The sequence below is a fragment of the Vulpes vulpes genome, chromosome 1, assembly GCF_048418805.1.
Source record: "Vulpes vulpes isolate BD-2025 chromosome 1, VulVul3, whole genome shotgun sequence".
Classification (NCBI taxonomy): Eukaryota; Metazoa; Chordata; class Mammalia; order Carnivora; family Canidae; genus Vulpes; species Vulpes vulpes.
In genome coordinates, this window is record NC_132780.1 from 29173369 (window position 1) to 29193230 (window position 19862).

General features: G+C 35.9%; 1 protein-coding gene and 1 pseudogene across 4 annotated transcripts in view; one reads left to right on the forward strand and one right to left on the reverse strand.

The window, feature by feature from the left end:
* Positions 1-19862, reverse strand: part of RIC1 (RIC1 homolog, RAB6A GEF complex partner 1) — a 138261-nt gene that overhangs the window by 68388 nt on the left and 50011 nt on the right. For 3 of the 4 annotated variants that reach the window (XM_072761416.1, XM_072761420.1, XM_072761412.1), the window contains exon 3: positions 14386-14465. The exons of the other annotated variant lie outside the window; for it this stretch is intronic. In XM_072761416.1, the coding sequence (XP_072617517.1) occupies positions 14386-14465 (80 nt within the window). The remainder of the gene's footprint in view (positions 1-14385; positions 14466-19862) is intronic. 4 annotated transcript variants of the gene reach the window in all.
* LOC112922165 (U2 spliceosomal RNA) lies at positions 14-111 on the forward strand (annotated as a pseudogene).

Sequence of the window (19862 nt, forward strand, 5' to 3'; positions counted from 1 at the left end):
ATTTTCAAGTTTTATCGCTTCTCGGCCTTTTGGCTAAGATCAAGTGTAGTATCTGATTTTCAAGTCTTTTTTTCCCTCATTTTACTGAGGTATAATTGACATAGAACCAGTGTGAAGGTTAATATAAAACATACTAATTTGATCTAATGTGTATATTAAATTAATAAATAAATTAAATAAATTAAATAACAACACTAATAACATCCATCACTTTGTGATGAAAACTTGTAAGATCTCCTTCCTTAGCAACTCAGCTTTTTGAATCTTAAAAGGATTTTAGAATGTGCTACACTTAATCTAGGAAGTTCTGGCAATCCTAGATGAATTCTGGGACTTTGGTTGTCCAATCATAGTCCTAGAAAGTCTCAGAAAGGTTTCTTTCCTCACACTCCATACCTCATATGCCATCATTTGTAGTCAACACAATTGTTTACTAGAATATCAATAATGAAAGTATACACTATTTCTGGCCGAAATAAAATAATGGTATCTGGATGTGGTAAAACACATTCCAATGAAAAAGATGCAAAACTGTACAAGTTGATTGATGGGCAGGTGGCCACTTTATTATTATACTAACAGGGGAACTAGTATCAAAGTAGCCACCTAGAAACAACATAAAAACTGGATAAAATAGAGGCAACAACTATAGATACTGGATAACAGGAAGCACAAGACTGTGAGGAAAAACAAAGTTCTCTGATAAAAGTCATTTTTCAGACTACCATGTAGGCCAATATAGTATGACAGTCTTGTTACATTCAAGGAAATAGAAGGAGCTATCTGTGGAAAAGAGCACCAGAGACAGAAAATCAGAGACAGAGCTCTAGAAACCCCAAGGGCTCCCCTTGAGTCTTTGTGAATACTAACCTGTGTAAATATCTGGTGAGACCTCACAATGCCTGCCAAAGAGTAACTGCCAGGGTTTAGGGCTGCAAAACTCATACAAGGCTGGGAGACATTCTAGTTCTGACTAGCCAGAGATGAGAGACCTTGCTAAGGACTAGGGAATTCTGTGGACAGCTCAGGAGGGCTCAGCTCACCTATGGTGAAGGCTTAATCCACCTTTAAAACATACAAACAAGCTCCAAAAGGATCAAGGAGATCTACAACTTAATTGCCACTCAAAATAATATAGACATTCCCTAAAGGAAAAGAAGAAAAAGACACTTGATAATGTCACACAATTTCCATCATCCTATCTAAAATCACCAGACATGTGATATGACCTAGTAATGCTACTCCAAGGTATTTATTTACCCAAGAGATATAAAGCTAACTGCAGAGCAAACTGGGATTGGAATCTAAAAAAAAAAGCAGACAAGGGGCACCTGAGTGGCTCTGTGGTTGAGCGTCTGCCTTCAGCTCAGGTTGTGATCTGGCGTCCTGGGACTGAGTCCCAGATCAGGCTCCCTGCAGAGAGCCTGCTTCTCCCTCTGCTTATGTCTCTGCCTCTCTGTCTCTCTCATGAATCAATAAAATCTTTAAAAAATAAAAAAAAAATTTTAAATTTAAAAGGCAGACAGGGTTCACAATTTCACTTTTGTTTTTTTAAAGAACATAGTCATGGATTACTAGTGTAACTTTTTTTTAAGTGTTAAGGGATTACACATGAGGGATCAGTTATTTCTTGGGTACAAAGGGGGTAAGAAAGTTGAGAGAAAAGCTTTATATGATGAGATATTTGGACTTCAGCTTCTCAACTACCTCATACAGCTCTGTTATGTAAAACACAGTTGGGGAGGTGCGCAAGCAAATAACAAATGAACAGAGACATTACACAGGAATTGTGGTTTCAATGTGCTAAATGGTAAGGGAAAGGTTTTAAATGCCAGGACGGAACTTGGCCTTCATTATCTGGTGACTGGAGAGCAACAAAAGTTTATAAGGGATTAATATCCCAAATACATAGAGTATTCCTAAAACAACAACAACAAAAAAAAACAAACAATATGATTCAATAAAGGACTCCAATAGAGAGAACATACTCAACATCAGTAATCATTAGTGAAACACAAATCAAAACTAAAACTGACAAAAACAGAAAATAAGTGTTGGCAAAGATGTGTAGGAATTAGAATTTTAGTCCTCTGTAGAGACTGTGAAAAGATACAAACGCTGAGAAAAATGTTATACAGTCCCTCAAATAATTAAAAAGAGAATTACCATAGGATATAAAAATTCTATTCTGGTGTATAAACCCAAATGAACTGAAATCTGGGTCTCAAAGAGATGTATGAACACACACACATAGCAGCATTACTCACAATAGATAAAATATGGAAGCAACCCAAATGTCCATCAACAGAGGAATAATAAGCAAAATGTGGTACAGACATACTTCAGATATTGTGCAGCTTCAGTTCCAGACCACCACAATAACCAAATTTTGGAAAAAGCAAGCCAGATGAATTTTTTGGTCTTCCAGCACATATAAAAGTTATTTTTACACTATACTGTAGTTTTTTAGGTGTGTGAGAGCATTATATTTTTAAATACAATGTGCACACCTTAGTTAAAAAAATACTTGATTCCTAACCAATGCTATCATCTGAGCTTTCTGCAACTCAAAATCTTTTTGCAGGTGAGGGCTGCTGACTGAACAGGGTGGTGGTTACTGAAGGTTTCAGTGGCTATGGCCACTTCTTAAAACAACAATGAAGTTCCTTGCCTCAAATGACTCTTCCTTTCATGAAATTTTCTCTGCAGCAATGCCGTTTGATAGCTTTCATCCACAAAACTTCTTTCAAAATTGGGAGTCAGGGCAGCCCGGGTGGCTCAGCGGTTTGGCCACCTTCGGCCCAGGTCATGATTCTGGAGACCTGGGATCGAGTCCCACATCAGGCTCCCTGCATGGAGCCTGCTTCTCCCTCTGCCTGTGTCTCTGCCTCTCTCTCCCTTTCTCCCTCTCTCTCTCTCTCTCTCTCTGTGTGTGTGTGTCTCTCATGAATGAATGAATAAAATCTTAAAAAAAAAAATTGGGAGTCAATCCTCTCAAAGCCAGTCACTGCTCTATCAACCGAACTGATGCACTATTCTAAATCCTCTGTTGTTATTTCAACAGTCTTCACAGCAGCTTCACCACGAGTAGATCCCACCTCAAGAAACCACTATCTTTGCTCATTCAGCAGCAGCAACTCTTCTTCTGTTCAAGTTGTATCCTGAGATCGCAGGTGTTCTGTCCCATCTTCAGGCTCTATTTCTAATTCTGGTTCTCTTGCTGTTTCCACCACCCCTGCAATCCTGAATCCCTCTAAGTCATCTAGGGAGACTGGAATCAACTTCTTCCAAACTCCTAATAATGTTGATATTCTGATCTCTCCCCATGAATCATGAATGTTCTTCATGGCATCTAAGATGGTGAATCCTTCCCAGAAGGTTTTCAAGTAACTTTTCCCAGATCTATTAGAGGCATCACTATGTATGGCAGGTACAGTCCTATGAAATGTACTTCTTAAATAAGAAGACTTGAATAAGAAATTTTTTAAAAGAGAGAAAGACTCTTAAATATAGAGAACCAACTGGTGGTTGCCAAAGGGGAGGTGAGTGGGAACAATGGGTGAAACAGATAAAGGAGATGAAGAGCACACTTATCATAATGAGCACTGAGTAATGTACAGAATTGCTGAATCATTACACTGTACACCTGTATACATGAAACAAATATAACACTGTATGTTATACTCCAACAAAAAATAAATATAATTAATTTTTAAAATAAAAAAATACTTGAAAGTTGAAATGATTCTTTGATCCTCCATAGGCTGCAGAATGGATGTGTTAACAGGCATGAAAACAATATAAATCTCGTTGTCCAACTCCATCAGAACTGTTGTAAAATTGGGTACATATTCATTAAGTGATGGATGATGTGAAAGGGATTTTTTTTTTCCTAAGCAGGTCTCAAAAGTGGGCTTAAAACATTTAGTAAACTGGGACGTCTGGGTGATTTAGTCAGTAAAGTGGCCGACTCTTGATTTTGGCTCAGGTTATGATCTCAGGGTGGTGAGACTGACTGAGCTCCACATTGGGCTCCATGCTCAGCGTGGAGCCTGCCTGAGATCCTCTCTTGCCTCTCCCTCTGCCCCTCGCCTATTCACAGTCTGTCTAAACTAAATACAATCTTAAAAAAGTTTTTCAGTAAATCATGGTGTAAACAGATGTGCTATCCTCTGGGCTCTGCTGTTCCATTTATAGAGCACATGCAGAGTAGATTTACCAGAATTCCAAGGGCCCTAGGATTTGAGAAATGATCAATAAGCACCTGCTACAACTTAAAAGTGCCCAACTGCATTAGCCCCCACAACACAATCAGCCAGTCCTCGGAAGCTCTGAAGCCAGGCACTGACTTCTCCTCTCTAACCACACAAGTCCTAGATGACAGCTCCTTCCCATGGCAGGCTCTTTCACCCACACTGACAATCAGTTGGTCAGTGTAGCCACCTTCGTTAATGATCTCAGCTAGATCTTCTGGATCACCTGCTGTATTGCCTGGCACCTTCATGCCATGGACACAGCTTCCTTCCTTAGACCTCGTGAACCAGTCTCTACTGGCTTCAGACCTTTCTTCTGCAGCTTCCTCTCCTCTCTCAGCCTTCACGGGACTGAGGAGAGTGAATCAGGGCCTTGCTCTGGGTGAGGCTTTGGCTGAAGGGAATGTTGTGGTTGGTTTGACCTTTTATCCACCGAACGTTCCCCAGTATCAGCAATAAAGCTAATTCATTTCCCTATCATTCATTGTTCACTGTGGTAGGAACAGGAGCTTTTCCTTCACATTTATAGCTTGGCTGTCTGACACAAGCCATCCACCTGTTGGCCTATCTCGGCTTTAGACATGCCTTCCTCACTAATCTTCTGGTTGTAAGTAAGAGACATGCAAGTGTTACTTTGGGTTGAGCACTTACTGGCCATGGTAGGGTTACTGCCCTGATTTCAATACTGTTGTCCTAGGGCATAAAGAGGTCAGGGAGAAAGACAGGGAAAGGGCCGTTGAGTTGAGCAGACAGAACACATGGCGCATGTCACCTAAGCTCACCACCTTCTGCGAGTGCAGCCCCAGCAGAATTACATAGTAACATCAGAGATCACTGTCACAGACCACCAGAACAAATAAAGATGAAGAAGCTTGAAATGTTGCTAAGAATTACCAAAATGTCACACCAAGACATGAAATGAACAAATGCTACTGAAAAAAGGACACCAACAGATGTGTTAACATAAGATTGCACGAACCATGAATCTGTAAAAACACATTTTCTGTGAAGTGCAACAAGGTTTGCCAAAGGAGGACATTCTGAAATATGCTACAATGTGGATGAACCTTAAGGACATTATGCTGATATAAGCCAGTCACAAGATAAACACTGTATGATTCCCCTTATATGAAGTGTGACAGTGTACTTGGAAAATGGTTAGGATAAATGCTGCATCTTACCATAATATTAAAAAAGGAAATAAAAAAGTTTACTGATGGGATCTTTCTAAAGTATCATTCCAAGGGCACCTGGGTAGCTCAGTGGTTGAGCGGCTGCCTTTGGCTCAGGTTGTGATCCCAGGGTCCTGGGATCAAGTCCTACATCTGGCTCCCCGTAGGGAGCCTTCTTCTCTCTGCTGTGTCTCTGCTTCTCTCTGTGTCTCTCATGAATAAAGAAAATCTTTAAGAAGTATACATATATATGTGTGTGTGTGTGTGTGTGTGTGTGTGTGTGTGTGTGTGTGTATGTGTATGACATACATTCCAGAAAGTAATGACGTACATTGTTAGTGTTTTTGTATCTTTCTTTAGAGTCAGGTGTTAAATGATGTAGAATAAAGTTAATACAGACCTTTAAAAAGAGTTTCCACATTATCAAATCTGTTTTGAAAAATAAATCTGCTATCAATCAAAAGATGGATTTCTGTAGGAAGGAGAAAGAGACTAGAGGAAGAGAATGAGTTAGTAAATAAGCTTTTCCAACAGGCCCTTAAAGAAAGGCCATAATGGCCCCTTACTAAGACAAGGAGAGTGAAACAGGGAGAGGCAAATTCTAGGGACACTCAAGAGCTGTCATCAGTCAATACAACTGATTACCAAATATGAGAAGTAAGGAAATAAAGATTCCAAGGTTTCAACCTCTTACAACTGTACAAAAGATCACGGTAACTGCAAGAAATGTTCGAAAAGCAACAGCATGGGGATCCCTGGGTGGCGCAGCGGTTTAGCGCCTGCCTTTGGCCCAGGGCGCGATCCTGGAGACCCGGGATCGAATCCCACATCAGGCTCCCGGTGCATGGAGCCTGCTTATCTCTCTGCCTATGTCTCTGCCTCTCTCTCTCTCTCTCTCTCTCTCTCTCTCTGTGTGTGACTATCATAAATAAATAAAAAATTTTTTAAAAAAATATTTAAAAAAAAAAAAAGAAGAAAAAGAAAAGCAACAGCATGTTTGGCTTCCCTGGAAGGGAGACGATGAGTGAGGCTGAGACAGGAAGAATCTGAGGCTGCCGGCAGGGCCATCTAAATGGATCTGTCCTGAAAAGGTGAGCTTGAAGCTCAAGGAATTACTACTAAATTAAAGAGACAGATCTGGGTCTCATCCATACATACTGAATAATTAAAACCAGGTAGAATATGTAGCAAGGAGCTCAGAACAAAGCCCTGGGGAATACTAAAGTATTACTGTAGGTAATGCACAGTAATTTAAGGTGCTGATTTAATCCTAATGATATCTTTATGAAGTAGAGAGCATTAACTCTGTTTTTCAGATGACTAAAATAAAACTCAAGAAAGCAACATGATTAATCTTGAAAGCTAAGGCAGGCTACAGAAAATTTTTATGAAGGGAAGTGGCAATTAAATTTTATATTAAAAAATTCATTTAGGGGAAAACGGTAAACTATGTTTTAGGACAATATTGTAACAATCCAGGAAAAAAAGACAAAACCTAAAGTAAAGTAGTGTTGCTGGGAAGTGTTGTTGGGAAGAAGACATAAGCGATCCACACAAGGTTGAATAAGTAGAACATATAGACCGTAGAATACACTGGACATGATACAGACTGGCTACTGAAGTTATTGAGCAGGAAGAGTGAATAAAGTCAAGTAAATGGTGGTCCATTTACCAAAAAAGGGAATTGGCCATAGCTTTCCCAGGATTGTTACTTAAAAATCAGATCATAGTTTTTCATGTTTTAAATTTAATTTAAAAATTTCTCACTTCTTTTATTTTTATTTATTTTATTTTGGGAGGGGTGTGAGGAGGGGCATAGAGGAGGGGCAGGGAGAGAGAATCTTAAGTTTCATACCCAGCAAGAGCCTGACATGAGGCTCAATATCACAACCTTGAGATCATGACCTTGAGTCAAAATCAAGAGTTGGACACTTGGGGCGCCTTGGTGGCTCAGTGGTTGAGCATCTGCCTTCGGCTCAGGCCATGATCCTGGGGTCCTGGGATTGAGTCCCACATCAGGCTCCCCAGAGGGAACCTGCTTTTCCCTTTGCCTATGCCTCTGTCTCTCTCATGAATAAATAAAATCTTAAAAAAGAAAAAAAAAAAAGAGTTGGACACTTAACCAATTGAGCCACCCAGATGCCCCCCAACTTCTAACATTTAAACTAGAAGTTATTTGGTAGAACCTAAAATGTATTCACAATAATCTAACTTTCTTACCTGGTAAATCCCATCAATCCATAAAGCTCTTCCCCTGGTATGTTTTGTTTCCTAGCCTGAGATCTTTTCAAATGTCATCTTTTCAGTGAAGACTCTGACCACACTATTTCAAGCTGTGTCCCCACTCCCTAATCCCTTTCCCTACTTTTTCTTCATAGAAACATTATCATCTGATTTGTAATGTATTTTCTTTATTTATTACCGTCTACTACAAGAGCACAAGCTCTCTAAGATTTTTCATCTGGCTTTTCTTCCTTTATCCACTACTATTCCTAGTACCTACAACAGTTCTAGACCATCAAAAAATTCAAAATTTAAATGAACAGATGTATGGATGAAAACTCTCTTTCAGAAGAGTTTTCTTGAAAGATGCAGTATCCTTATCACCAGACCTTTTATATTTAAAAAAAAAATTGTTACATTATCACACATTCAGAAAGCCTTCAGTCTGATAAGAACAATGGGACTTTCTGATTTAAGTAGATATTTTAACACTTCTATAATTTTCTGCATTCAAGTGCTAGTGTTAGAAGTATGGCCAACAGGGGAGTAGTTTTCAGTGCCCAGAATTTATACAATAACATCACTCTCAATCTCATTATTTTTAAGTCCTCATATAATTATGATATAAACCGATGGATACATTCAATATGTAAAGTTCAATACATAAGTACATTTACAGAATGTATACATACTGAAATCAAACGACACAATGTAATATTCTGAAGATCAAAGGGAATAAAAAATGTCAGGATAACTAACACACTTGTCAAGTTTATAAACTGAATTTACAACAAGGTACATTGTTAGAAATAACACTAAATCTATAGAGCCTTAAGAGGGAGTAAAAAAACAGTTAAAGTTTATTTTCCAGAAAATACTAAAAATTTATTGGCAAAAAGGAAGTAACAAATGTTGTGGGAAACTTTTCACATCTCTATTTCAGACCTTTCCTCCTCTGAATGTGATGTAATTTCAGTAAATGTTTCTGTCCCTTAAACATTTTGGGATTTTTCAAAGGGTAAACTGTGTTGAGATCAGAAACTGCTAACCTCAGGGAGCTGTTCTCTACCTGTTACCACCTGACACTATTTCATTAACAGCTTCTAAGAAGTCTCAAAATCTAATAACCTGTGTTGGGGGTAAGGAAAAGGAAACAAGACATTTGAGTTGTTGTTGCTAAGATTTTATTAATTTATTTGACAGAGAGAGAGAGAGAGAATACACACAAACAGGGGGAATGGCAAGCAGAGGGAGATGGAGAAAGAAGCAGGCTCTCCTCACTGAGCGAAGTCTGATGTGGGGCTTGATCCCAGGACCCTGAGATCATGACCTGAGCCGAAGGCAGATGCTTAACCAACTGAACCACCCAGGTCCCCAAGAGGTTTGAGTTTTGATTGTTGTTTTGGAGTCTTTTTATTTTTTCCCCCAGTGAAGATAATCCCTATAATTTTAACATTTTACATTTTATTTATTTATTCATGAGAGACACACAGAGAGAGAGAGTGAGGCAGAGACACAGGCAAGGGAGAAGCAGGCTCCCTGTGGGGAGCTCAATGAAGGACTCATTCCGGGACCCCAGGATCACGACCTAAGATGAATGCAGACACTCAACTACTGAGCCACCCAGACATCCCATGTGTACTGAATTTTAGTACATTAAGTTTTTTTTTTTTGTTTTTTGTTTTTTTTTTTTTTTAGAATTCTGTCCTCTTAGTAAGGCTAGTGTCTGACAAAAGGTTGACAGCAAGACTGAGAAAACAGAATAAAAGAAAAAAGTCTCTATTCTCAACAAAGTATACATTAGAATGACCTATTTGTTGAAATTATTTTCATTATGATAAAATTAAATATGATTTGCAGTTTCAAGATCTACTAAACTCTTATTTAAAAATAAACAAGTGAATACATTCTAAAGCTATACATAAGTTATTTCCAATTTATCCCTGGCAAAGTTTCCTCCAGTAAGTTCAATGCAAGTTCTAAGACATGAAAGAAAAAGCCAAGACAGACTTGAGACAACTCTGTCCACTGGTCTGTATAGCTAATACATTTTAATATAGAATGAAATGTATAAAAAGATCAAAGAAAACATTAATCAAAGAGTAAATGACCCTTGAGGCATAAAAAGTCATCTAATAAGACTGTCACCATTGTTGAAGCCTGGCTCCCAACATGAAGAAGGATGCTGGAAACATCACTATGTGGAAACTATGATAGATCACAGGGACAACCGACCTTTCTCAGGTAGAGCATAATGGAAAATGATATGCAGTCTAAGGTTAAGATGCTGTCACATAATACGTGGAAGTTGAGATACTCCAGAAACACCCATGTGATGAACTCATAAAATTTAGAGAAGAGTAACAAAAGGCAATAGTGTTTCTATAACTGAGAAGAGTACAACTAACCACTGGCCTCAATTACATGGCCTCCATTCTTCACAACTATTTTGTCCAAACCACTCCAGATCATTTCTCCTGTTTTTGATTCACTACTCCCAAAAAAACTCCAAAGTAGCAGGTTACTAGATGGGAATAAACAAGGCTGAGGCAATAACGTACTGATGATAAAGAGTATATATTTGGAAGCTACAGCACTTATGTCTGAACCATGGCCATGCCACTTACTAAAGTGTGTGACAGCTGCTAAGTTACTTGGCCTCTCTCTGTTCTAGTAATTGCACCTAACTACCTCGCGAGGTTATTACCAGGATCAAATGAGTTTGAAAAAGTGCTTAGAACAGTGTCTTCAACTGCCTAAATGCTTACAATGGCACAGATGACAATGATGACACACTGCCAAAACAAACATTTTTTTACTCTCCTCGAACCTGTGTATGACCCACTTTCCCAATTGTAAAAACATAAACTCCTACAATCCTACAAACAATTGAAGAAAAAGGTATTTTTTATTCCCATTTTAGGAACAGGTTCTACAGATAAACTAAGAAACTAAGGAGGCTAAGTAATCTGACTAAACAGCAATCCAGCACTAAAATACACAACAGGCTGATTCTAATTTTCTCTGCTCTACAAAACTGTTTCCTTTTAAGATATTTTGATTTTATACAGCAGTTACAAGAAGCTAAACTTAGGAAAGAGGTATATTATCAAGTCAAATATTAAAAACTAAAAATCACTTAACATATACTATACATATAAAATGATTTATTTATTAAATCTTTTCTTACATTGTAATATATACAAAATCAATGAAAGTATTAGAAATGAAGTTTAAAATGTAGTGATGGAAAAAGTATATTAATAACAGCATTAAGAACAGCAGCTGTCCTTTATTAATTTTCCTATGTACAAGGCAGTTATCTCAACATTTAAGATGCATGATCTCATTTAATACTATGAGATAATTACTACTGCTAACTTTTGCTACAGATGAGGAAGTTGCCCAGCTGGAAGATAAAGAACAGACATTCATTCCCAGGTCTACATGACACCAAAGCCCAGCCCTTTAGCTAAGGCAAACCTATTTTTACTGAGCCACACACTGAAAACCTGTGATCATCAATATACTAGAAGAAAGCCCAAATTTTAAAACAACATAATGTATTTTCTTTAGTTCCCTAGTCTGACACCGTCAAACACAGCAAAGTTTATGTACCATCAGAACTACTACCACTCAGTTACAAGACCTCCTCTGGAGTCTTAAAATCAGAAGGTAGAAAGTCTTGTTAAGTTCTTAGCAACACAGAAAGTGAGCTTCAAAATACTATCCCAAATCACTGTAAACACATGAAATCAGGTTAGTGACTTGAAATAATGGAAATGTTATTTTTCAATGTGTCAAGGGATGTTAGCTCCCTATTCTGCCCACCTATACTTGTATAAATTATTTTCAGGAGCATGTTTAAATAGAGCAATAAAATGCTAGTTCAAAATGTACAAGGTAAAAACACTAATTACAACAGTTCTTCAAAAGGCTCACAAAAGTATCGCTTAGAATGAAAAAAGTTTTATACACAATATTGAATTTACAATTTCTAAATACATATTATCAAAATGTGCATAACATTTAAACAGTACAATTTATAGGGGATCCCTGGGTGGCTCAGTGGTTTGGTGCCTGCCTTTGGCCCAGGGCGCAATCCTGGAGTCCCGGGATCGAGTCCTGCATCGGGCTCCCGGCATGGAGCCTGCTTCTCCCTCCTCCTGTGTCTCTGTCTCTGCCTCTCTCTCTCTCTCTCTCTCTCTCTCTATCATAAATAAATAAATAAATAAATCTTTAAAAAAAAATAAAAAATAAAAAAATTAAATTAAATTTAAAAAACAGTACAACTTATATACTGCAAGTGTTTTTGCATTAAAGATTTTTATTGAAAAAATCAAATTAAATTCCATCATTTAAATAATTTCTATACTTTACAAAATATTTCTAAATTTCAACTTACACTTCAACTAATACAGTATTACAAAAAAAAAAAAAAGGCTTATGGCATCAAGAAAACCTAGATAGTCCCTTAAAATCTGTGATAAAAGGATCTGAGTTTCATCCTACATCTCCTACATCTGCCTCTCCCACAGTGTTTTCTCAAGAATTTCAACAAATATTAAACAACTTGCATAACACGATTAAAAAAAACATTTTGGCTTTTTGTTATACATTTTTCAAATACACTGATTTTTTTTAAACCACATTGAATACAGTGTATGCAAATCAAAGGCTCTGGAAAATTCAAGAGCTGAAAGATGAAAAATCACTACAGTTCTACCATTCAGGAGCCATTACTATAAATATACATTACTCTTTTTTTTTTTTTCAGATAATTTTTGTTACTTGTTTTGCAAAGTTGTTGTGGTCATATTCTATATGCAATTTTGTGTGACTCGTTTCTTCAACTTGATCAAGTTCTCAAGTTTTTGGGGTTTTTTTTAAGATTTGAGAGAGAGACAGAGATAGCAAGAGAGAACACAAGCAGGGAGGAGATGGAGAAGCAGGCTCTTAGCTGAGCAAGGAGCCCAACGTGGGGCTCGATACCAGGACCCCAGGACCATGACCTGAGCCAAAGGCAGATGGTTAATGGACTGAGCCACCCAGGTGCCCAAGTTCTCAAGTTTATAAATTTTTTGAAATATATTTAATGACTACTATTTTTTGAGAATATACCAATTAACTTTCTTTCCAAAGTTCTCTAATATCACATTTTTGTCTATATCTACTATCAGAAGTATATAAGAACACATTTTACTATTCTTCCACCAGCAGAGCAATAATTTTTTTTTAAAAAAGACTATTTTTACATATTGAGGTGCCTGGGTGGCTCAGTTGGTTAAGCAGCCAGCCCTTGATTTTGGCACAGATCATGATCCCAGGATCCTGGGATGGAACTCTGAGTAAGGATCCACGCTCAGTGGAGAGTCTGCTTGAGGATTTTCTCTGACTTCCTCTCCCTATGTATGTGTGTACTCCTCTCTCCCAATCTCTCTAAAATAAAGAAAAAAAAATATTTTAAAAAAAATTTTTTAATTATAAAAACAAAACAAAACAAGATTACTTTTTTTTTTTTTTAAAGATTTTACTTATTTGAGAAACAGAGAAAGGCAGAGACATAGGCAGAGAGAGAAGCAGGCTCCATGCAGGGAGCCTGACGCGGGACTCAATCCCTGGTCCCCAGGATCACACCCTGGGCTGAAGGCGGCGCTAAACCACTGAGCCACCTGGGCTGCCCACAAGATTACTTTTATATATTAAAATATGTAGGTTTCTAGAAAAATTTGCATTTAATGTTTTGAGTTACTAGTGTTTAGTTTGAGTTACTAACAAGTTTGTCTTGTATTTGTTATATTTCCTCTTATGAGATCATTTTTACCTATTTACCTTTTGAAATCTTTGTGTTTCTTAGTAATTTATGTCACCTTAAAATATATGTTTTATAAATAAAGTTATACAAAATATAACACTTTATAAAATCTAAAAACAGTAAATCTTGGTCTTATTTACTGACAAAATTTTCCCCAGTCTGTTAAGTGCCCTTTTAATGTTGTTTTCTTCCTGTTAATTTTCAGAAATGTAAGCTTTCATATATGGAAATCTACTTTCCCTCTAACTTCTTATATACATAATAAACTCCGGCTATCTCCTACCATCTAGAAATGTGGTAAATATTCATTTATATGGTCATCCAGCTTTAATGGTTTGATCTTTTCTTAAAAAAAAAAAAAAAAGAGGATATGCTTTAAAAATTAGTATGTTCTTTTTTTCAAAAGTTCCTTCAATAAAACATTCTTTTATTTCAAAAGTGAGGCAAAAAAATTTAAGGAAAAAAATGCAAAATATATAGAACAACATAGTTTGAAAATCAAAGTCTATGTTCCTTCAAGTTCTATCCAAGAGGTTAGTAACCACTGTTTGGAGTACACATTTTTTCTATGCACATACAAAAATATAGAGGAAAAAGTGCCTGTAACTTTCCTGACATTTCTTCTTTTCCCCTCATGATGTTTTAGCTCCTCCATCATAACGCTAGAGTATAGTAGTAGTGATCCTGAATGTCCAAAAAGGAATACTGTACATTCACCCAAGATTCCCACACTTTTTTAGTCAGAGAATTCTTTACTCTTTATTCAAGTAATGACAGTTCAAAGACTTGGTAATTTTTGAAGTACCATTTTTAAAATATTGGCTTGGCTTTTACTCACTTCAGACAATGCGAAACTGGAATGTTTTTATGAATACAAAGTATGCAAACCAGTTATTAAAAGAATGAAAGACAACAAACTTACTTGGGATACACTGGTTCATAAAGGTACTTGTCCCCTCTTGTAGATGTAATATGAAAAAACAAGATGTAGCCATATGCAGTCTGAAAGATAAATTTTATTTGCCATGAGAATTAGAGGGTAAGGCTAAGACTAAAATCTTAAATTTTATTTTTATGTATTCTAACTTTGAAAACATTTCACAAAAAAAAAAAAGAAAACATTTCACTTGTGGGAACCCTCTTTTAATTATGCAAAAGTTTAATTATGCAATTAAAAAATGACTAATAAAACTCATCCTGTTTAATATAGAGAGCTTTTATATTGATAATATTTCATAGGTGTCATTGAAATCAATAGTTCATAACATATTATACACATTAATACTCTAAAATAGTTACAGTATTCAATAGCACACAATTATTTTACAAAATATACAGAACTTTTAGAACTCTGCAATATGGCAAATAATTTTACAGAACTTTTAGAACTCTGCAATATGGCAAATAATTTTTTCTAAGTCTTTAAAGCAACAATGTCACCAAATAGTAATACTATGACAAAATTCTTAGCTCTACTCAAAGTTTACACAATATAACTTCAGAATAACATGTTTATATATTTCAAAATTAATCAACTGGCCTCTGTTTTACTATAAAATATAACGAGACACAAGAAAAACAGAGCAAACTTTCAATTTCCAAATTTGAACATCAGTTAATTTTTCTAAGTTAACAAAACACTTTTAAAATACAAATTGTATTGAAACATTACATGATCAAGGCACATTATCTGCCAAATGTGAAGCTCAACCACTTTACATTTATAGAGATATACAAAATACTATATTTAGCTGTTTCTGACCATTTTCAAGCCTGAGTGAAGTGGCAACTGTTTGGCCCAAACTACTAAATACTAATGCTGAACTCTTATCATTTTAGAAGCATGCGAGCTTTTATCCAAAGCAGAACAAAGAAAACAAAAAAAAATTATTCAAGGTTTCAAATTTCTTTCTAGTACTTGCTTCTGTTTCTTACTTAAAGGAACATTAAAGGAAAATTTCTTCAAAAAAAAATTTCTGGGATCCCTGGGTGGCGCAGCGGTTTGGTGCCTGCCTTTGGCCCAGGGCGCGATCCTGGAGACCCAGGATCGAATCCCACGTCGGGCTCCCGGTGCATGGAGCCTGCTTCTCCCTCTGCCTGTGTCTCTGCCTCTCTCTCTCTCTCTCTCTCTCTGTGACTATCATAAATAAATTAATTAATTAATTAAAAAAAAATTTCTTCAGCAGTCAGATGTTTTAAGCTATAAACTTTACTATTTCATAATGTATTCCAAAACTCTAGTTCAATATATTGGGTCACAAAAGAAAAGAGGCTAAGATCATCATTCTAATTCCTCATGTGCAATTTTACATTCTTCAAATGTGGAGAATCTGGGATAAAGCAAAACAGATTTGAATCAAACCATATAAGATATCATAAACCACCCCCCCAGAGTAGTGACTTAAAAATCTGTAAACTGTACTATTACCTTATATGAGCTAGACAAGTAAAATATAAGGTCTAGCACTTACATGAATAACATACAAATGAGGTCTGGAATATTAGTCACTCAAGGTCAAAAGTTCAACATTTCAGAATATCAAATGATACTAATATACTCGTAATTTTAACAAGTGCTTGGAAGACTATAATGCCAGGGAAAATACAGCAGCATTTTGCACCAGCATTTAGAAATTTTATATCCATGCTATACTAGACAAAATTACAAATAATGGCTTGATTTACTATTCTAGTATTTTGTAGCAATCTTTACTAAGTATCTATAGCTTCTCATGTATATTAAATGCTATATACTTCCAGATTTCACTGATCTTTTCCTAAACAATCCTGCCTTTGAATAAGCCCTGCCTTTGAACAATTTTAAAAGTTTTGGAAATAAATGATCATCCTTAAAAAGTAGAATTTCTGTTGTTAACTACACCAAAACCTTTCTTATGCAGTGTTCTTATGCAGTGTTAGGCTTATCTCTTTCCACCCCCCAAATATTGCAGACAAGCATACAAGCACTGCTTAATCTATAGGCAACAGTCCCAATAATACCTGCTTCTAATATGCATTCACATCGTCTGTCTCTTGCTCTCTCTCATACAAATACACGCACACAGACATACACACACACAAAACTAACTTTTCAAAAAAAAAAAATGAAAAGACAATATAAAGAACCTTGGAGTTCTCTTTCCTGGTATTATCCCATAGCTCAACTTTTTTCTTTCTCCAAGGCTTATTTTACTGGATTCTGTGATTTTAATTACAAGAAGCATAGCAATTTTTGTAAGCAACTTGGATGACAAGTCCTCATGTCTCTTTCTTTTGTATATCCATAAATAAGGGTCACAGACACATAAAAATAAAGGCTATCAAGAGGATAAAAGAAAGAATCACTACTTAAGTGGAGAATGTAATAGACTTGTTTCTAGTAATACCACTTAGAAGAAAAAAATTTTTTCGAGGAATATTTTCAAGGATATTAATAATGCATCAACAATTTAGTCAGAGAGGTATGAATATTCAGAGAGGTATCATTTTTTTCAACTGAAAATTGCAAACAGGGATTTGAAAAACCATGCAAACTACCTCAGAAAATTCCACAGTTTAAAAGGAAGAATTTGAAATCTGGAGGAGGTTGGGATTGTTGATGGCATTAATATTATTAACTACTTTTTATATCTTGCTTTATTGGGCATTTGGGAAATTTCCCCTTCCTACTCAAAATTAAATATAGTTTAAAAATTATTTTATGATTGATGCATGACATACATAATATAAAAGCAATTTTCTGTACCTAAGAAGAATTCAAATCCAATTGAGTCATGATACAAATCAACTTACATAAAACAAATGCTTTGACTATAGGAAGCAATCCCATAATCTTCCTCTACCATTACCCAATGCTCCCAATGGACATGAATTCATCATGTCATTAGAATTCGAATCATTGTGCACTTCTTCCTTAGGAGATGCCATTTTTATCATGAAGAAGAGATTCATGCATCTGGCGCCAATGACCTGAATGATGCATTACTAAGATTTCTATAATAATTAAGAGATAAGGATTTGAGGATTTAGAGATGCATCTTCTATCCCAACATACTGTCATGTTAGGTAGGCTTCAAATAAAGTTGAAATAACAGAATATTTAATTCTTTACACTGGTTTGTAAATGGCACTTCCTGTTTTTAGATTATACATGTTCAAATGCATAAAATTAATCACCCAAATCCTACGAAGATAATTACCTACCATTTCTGTATAATCTTTTAGACTCTGTATATTCTGATACATGAATATCTTTAAATAAGAAATGATAAAAACAGCTATAAATCACACACTCAAAAATAGGTGATGAATCTCTTAACATGAATACTCACTCAAAATTATCATTCCTAATACTTACTACCACACTTTTATTATACCAGATCACTAGTTTAAAAGGGGGCGGGGCAGGGGGGGTCTGCTTCCAACCAAGATGGATTAAAGTGAAACCAATTTATGTTCCCATCTAAAAACAAAACTAAACCCTGGATAAAAATCTGGAAACAATGGTTTTCAAAACACCAACATGAAACAACGAGGCCAGTGATCCCTGACAGATGAGATACTGATAGGAGTCGAGTCCTATAAATGCCCCAGCTTATATCGCCTGAGAAAGCTTCCAGTCACAGCACTGAAAAGGGGAACTAAGGCAAAGCCTGACAGACTTCCCAACCTGAAGAGGTGAAGCTGAGAGCCAAGAGGAATAAGGCAACTATAAGTCAGACAAAAAAGAACCAGAGAGGAGAGACCTGCACACAGAAAAAATCCAAGAGTACCATGCACAAACATGTGAGGAAACCATTCAAGGCAGGAGAGAAACCAAACCAGAAGAATTAATAAAGAGAACAGTGCCTGTTCCATAGCCAGACTGAAGAACTCATAATTCACTGGGAATTAGTATGAATGCTCAGAAAAGTGGTCTTCGGGTATTCCTATGGTAATCCTGGGAAAGGTAAGGCCTCTGTAGAGGGGAATAATTAGCTTTACTGAGCGTGGCTCAAAACCCACATTATAAAGCATAAAATAAGACTTGAATATATCACAGTGTCTCCAGATAATCATCACTTCATCCCAGAACAAAACTCAAGATTTACAGGACCATAAAAATATCCAGCAGACAACAAAGTAAAATAACAATGTCTGGCATCCAATCAAAGATTACCACATATGCAGCAGATAAGCAGGAAAGCATGAGACACAATGATAAATGAGAAAACTCAACCAATCAAAAGTGATCACATTCAATTAAATGTTAGAACTAACACAAATGGACATCAAAACAGAATTGTATTCCACATATTCAGAAGGTTAAGGGATATAGAAAACTCAAACCATTTTTGAGAGATAAAAACTAAAATGAGATTAAAAATATAGTGGATGTGACTAATGGCAGATTAAATATTGCAAAAGAAAAATTCACTGGTCATAAAAGCATAGCAGATTATCCAAATGAAACACACCAAAAACAACAACAACAAAAACCCACTAAAACAAAACTGAAAGAGCACTGGTGAGTTGTGGGACAACTTCAAGTGATCTAAAATACATATAAAACAGAGTCCCCGGGGGTAGTGGTAGAAGTCAGAAAAAGCAGTTGCATTAAATTTAATCCAAATTTCATTTGTTTCAGTTAAACTTCTTTAAAAGTTAGTTGACTTTTCAAACAAGAGTAAGAACAATATATGTTTTTACCATATGTAAAAATAAAATGTGTACAATATATATTCCTTGACCCCAGTAGAATTAAATTAGAAATCAGTAACAGGTATCTGGAAAATTCTCAAAATAGTTTGAAACTAAATAATATGCTTCTAAATAATTCATGGATCAAAGAGGATATCAAAAGGAAATTGAAAAAATACAGTATACTAAGATTTGTGGGATGTTGCTATGGCAGTACTTAAGGGGAAATTTTAGAGCTTTAAAAAGCTGTATTAGAAAAAAAGGAAAAGAAAAACCTCAAATCAATGACAGTAGCTTTTAACTTAAACTAGAAATAGAGGAGCGAATAAAACCCAAAGTAAGCAAACTAAAAAGAGGAAATACCAGAGATCAGAGTGGAAATCAATGAAATACAAAACAAAAATAAAATCAATGAAACCAAATTCTGGGTTTCTAAAAAATAAGATCATTAAAATTGATACACCTCTAGTCATATTGTCAGGAGGAGGGGGGGATAACCACTATCAGAAATAAGAGAAGGAACATCACTACAGATTCTACAAATATTAAAAGAATAATGAGGGATTATAATGAATACCCATGCAAAAAGTTGACAACTGGATGAAAAGAACAAATTCCTTGAAAGACAAACTGTCAACGCAAGTAAGTACCTTGCATAGGCCTACTACAATTCAAGAAACTTAAATTTCAACCAAAATCCTTTCCACAAGAAAACTCTAT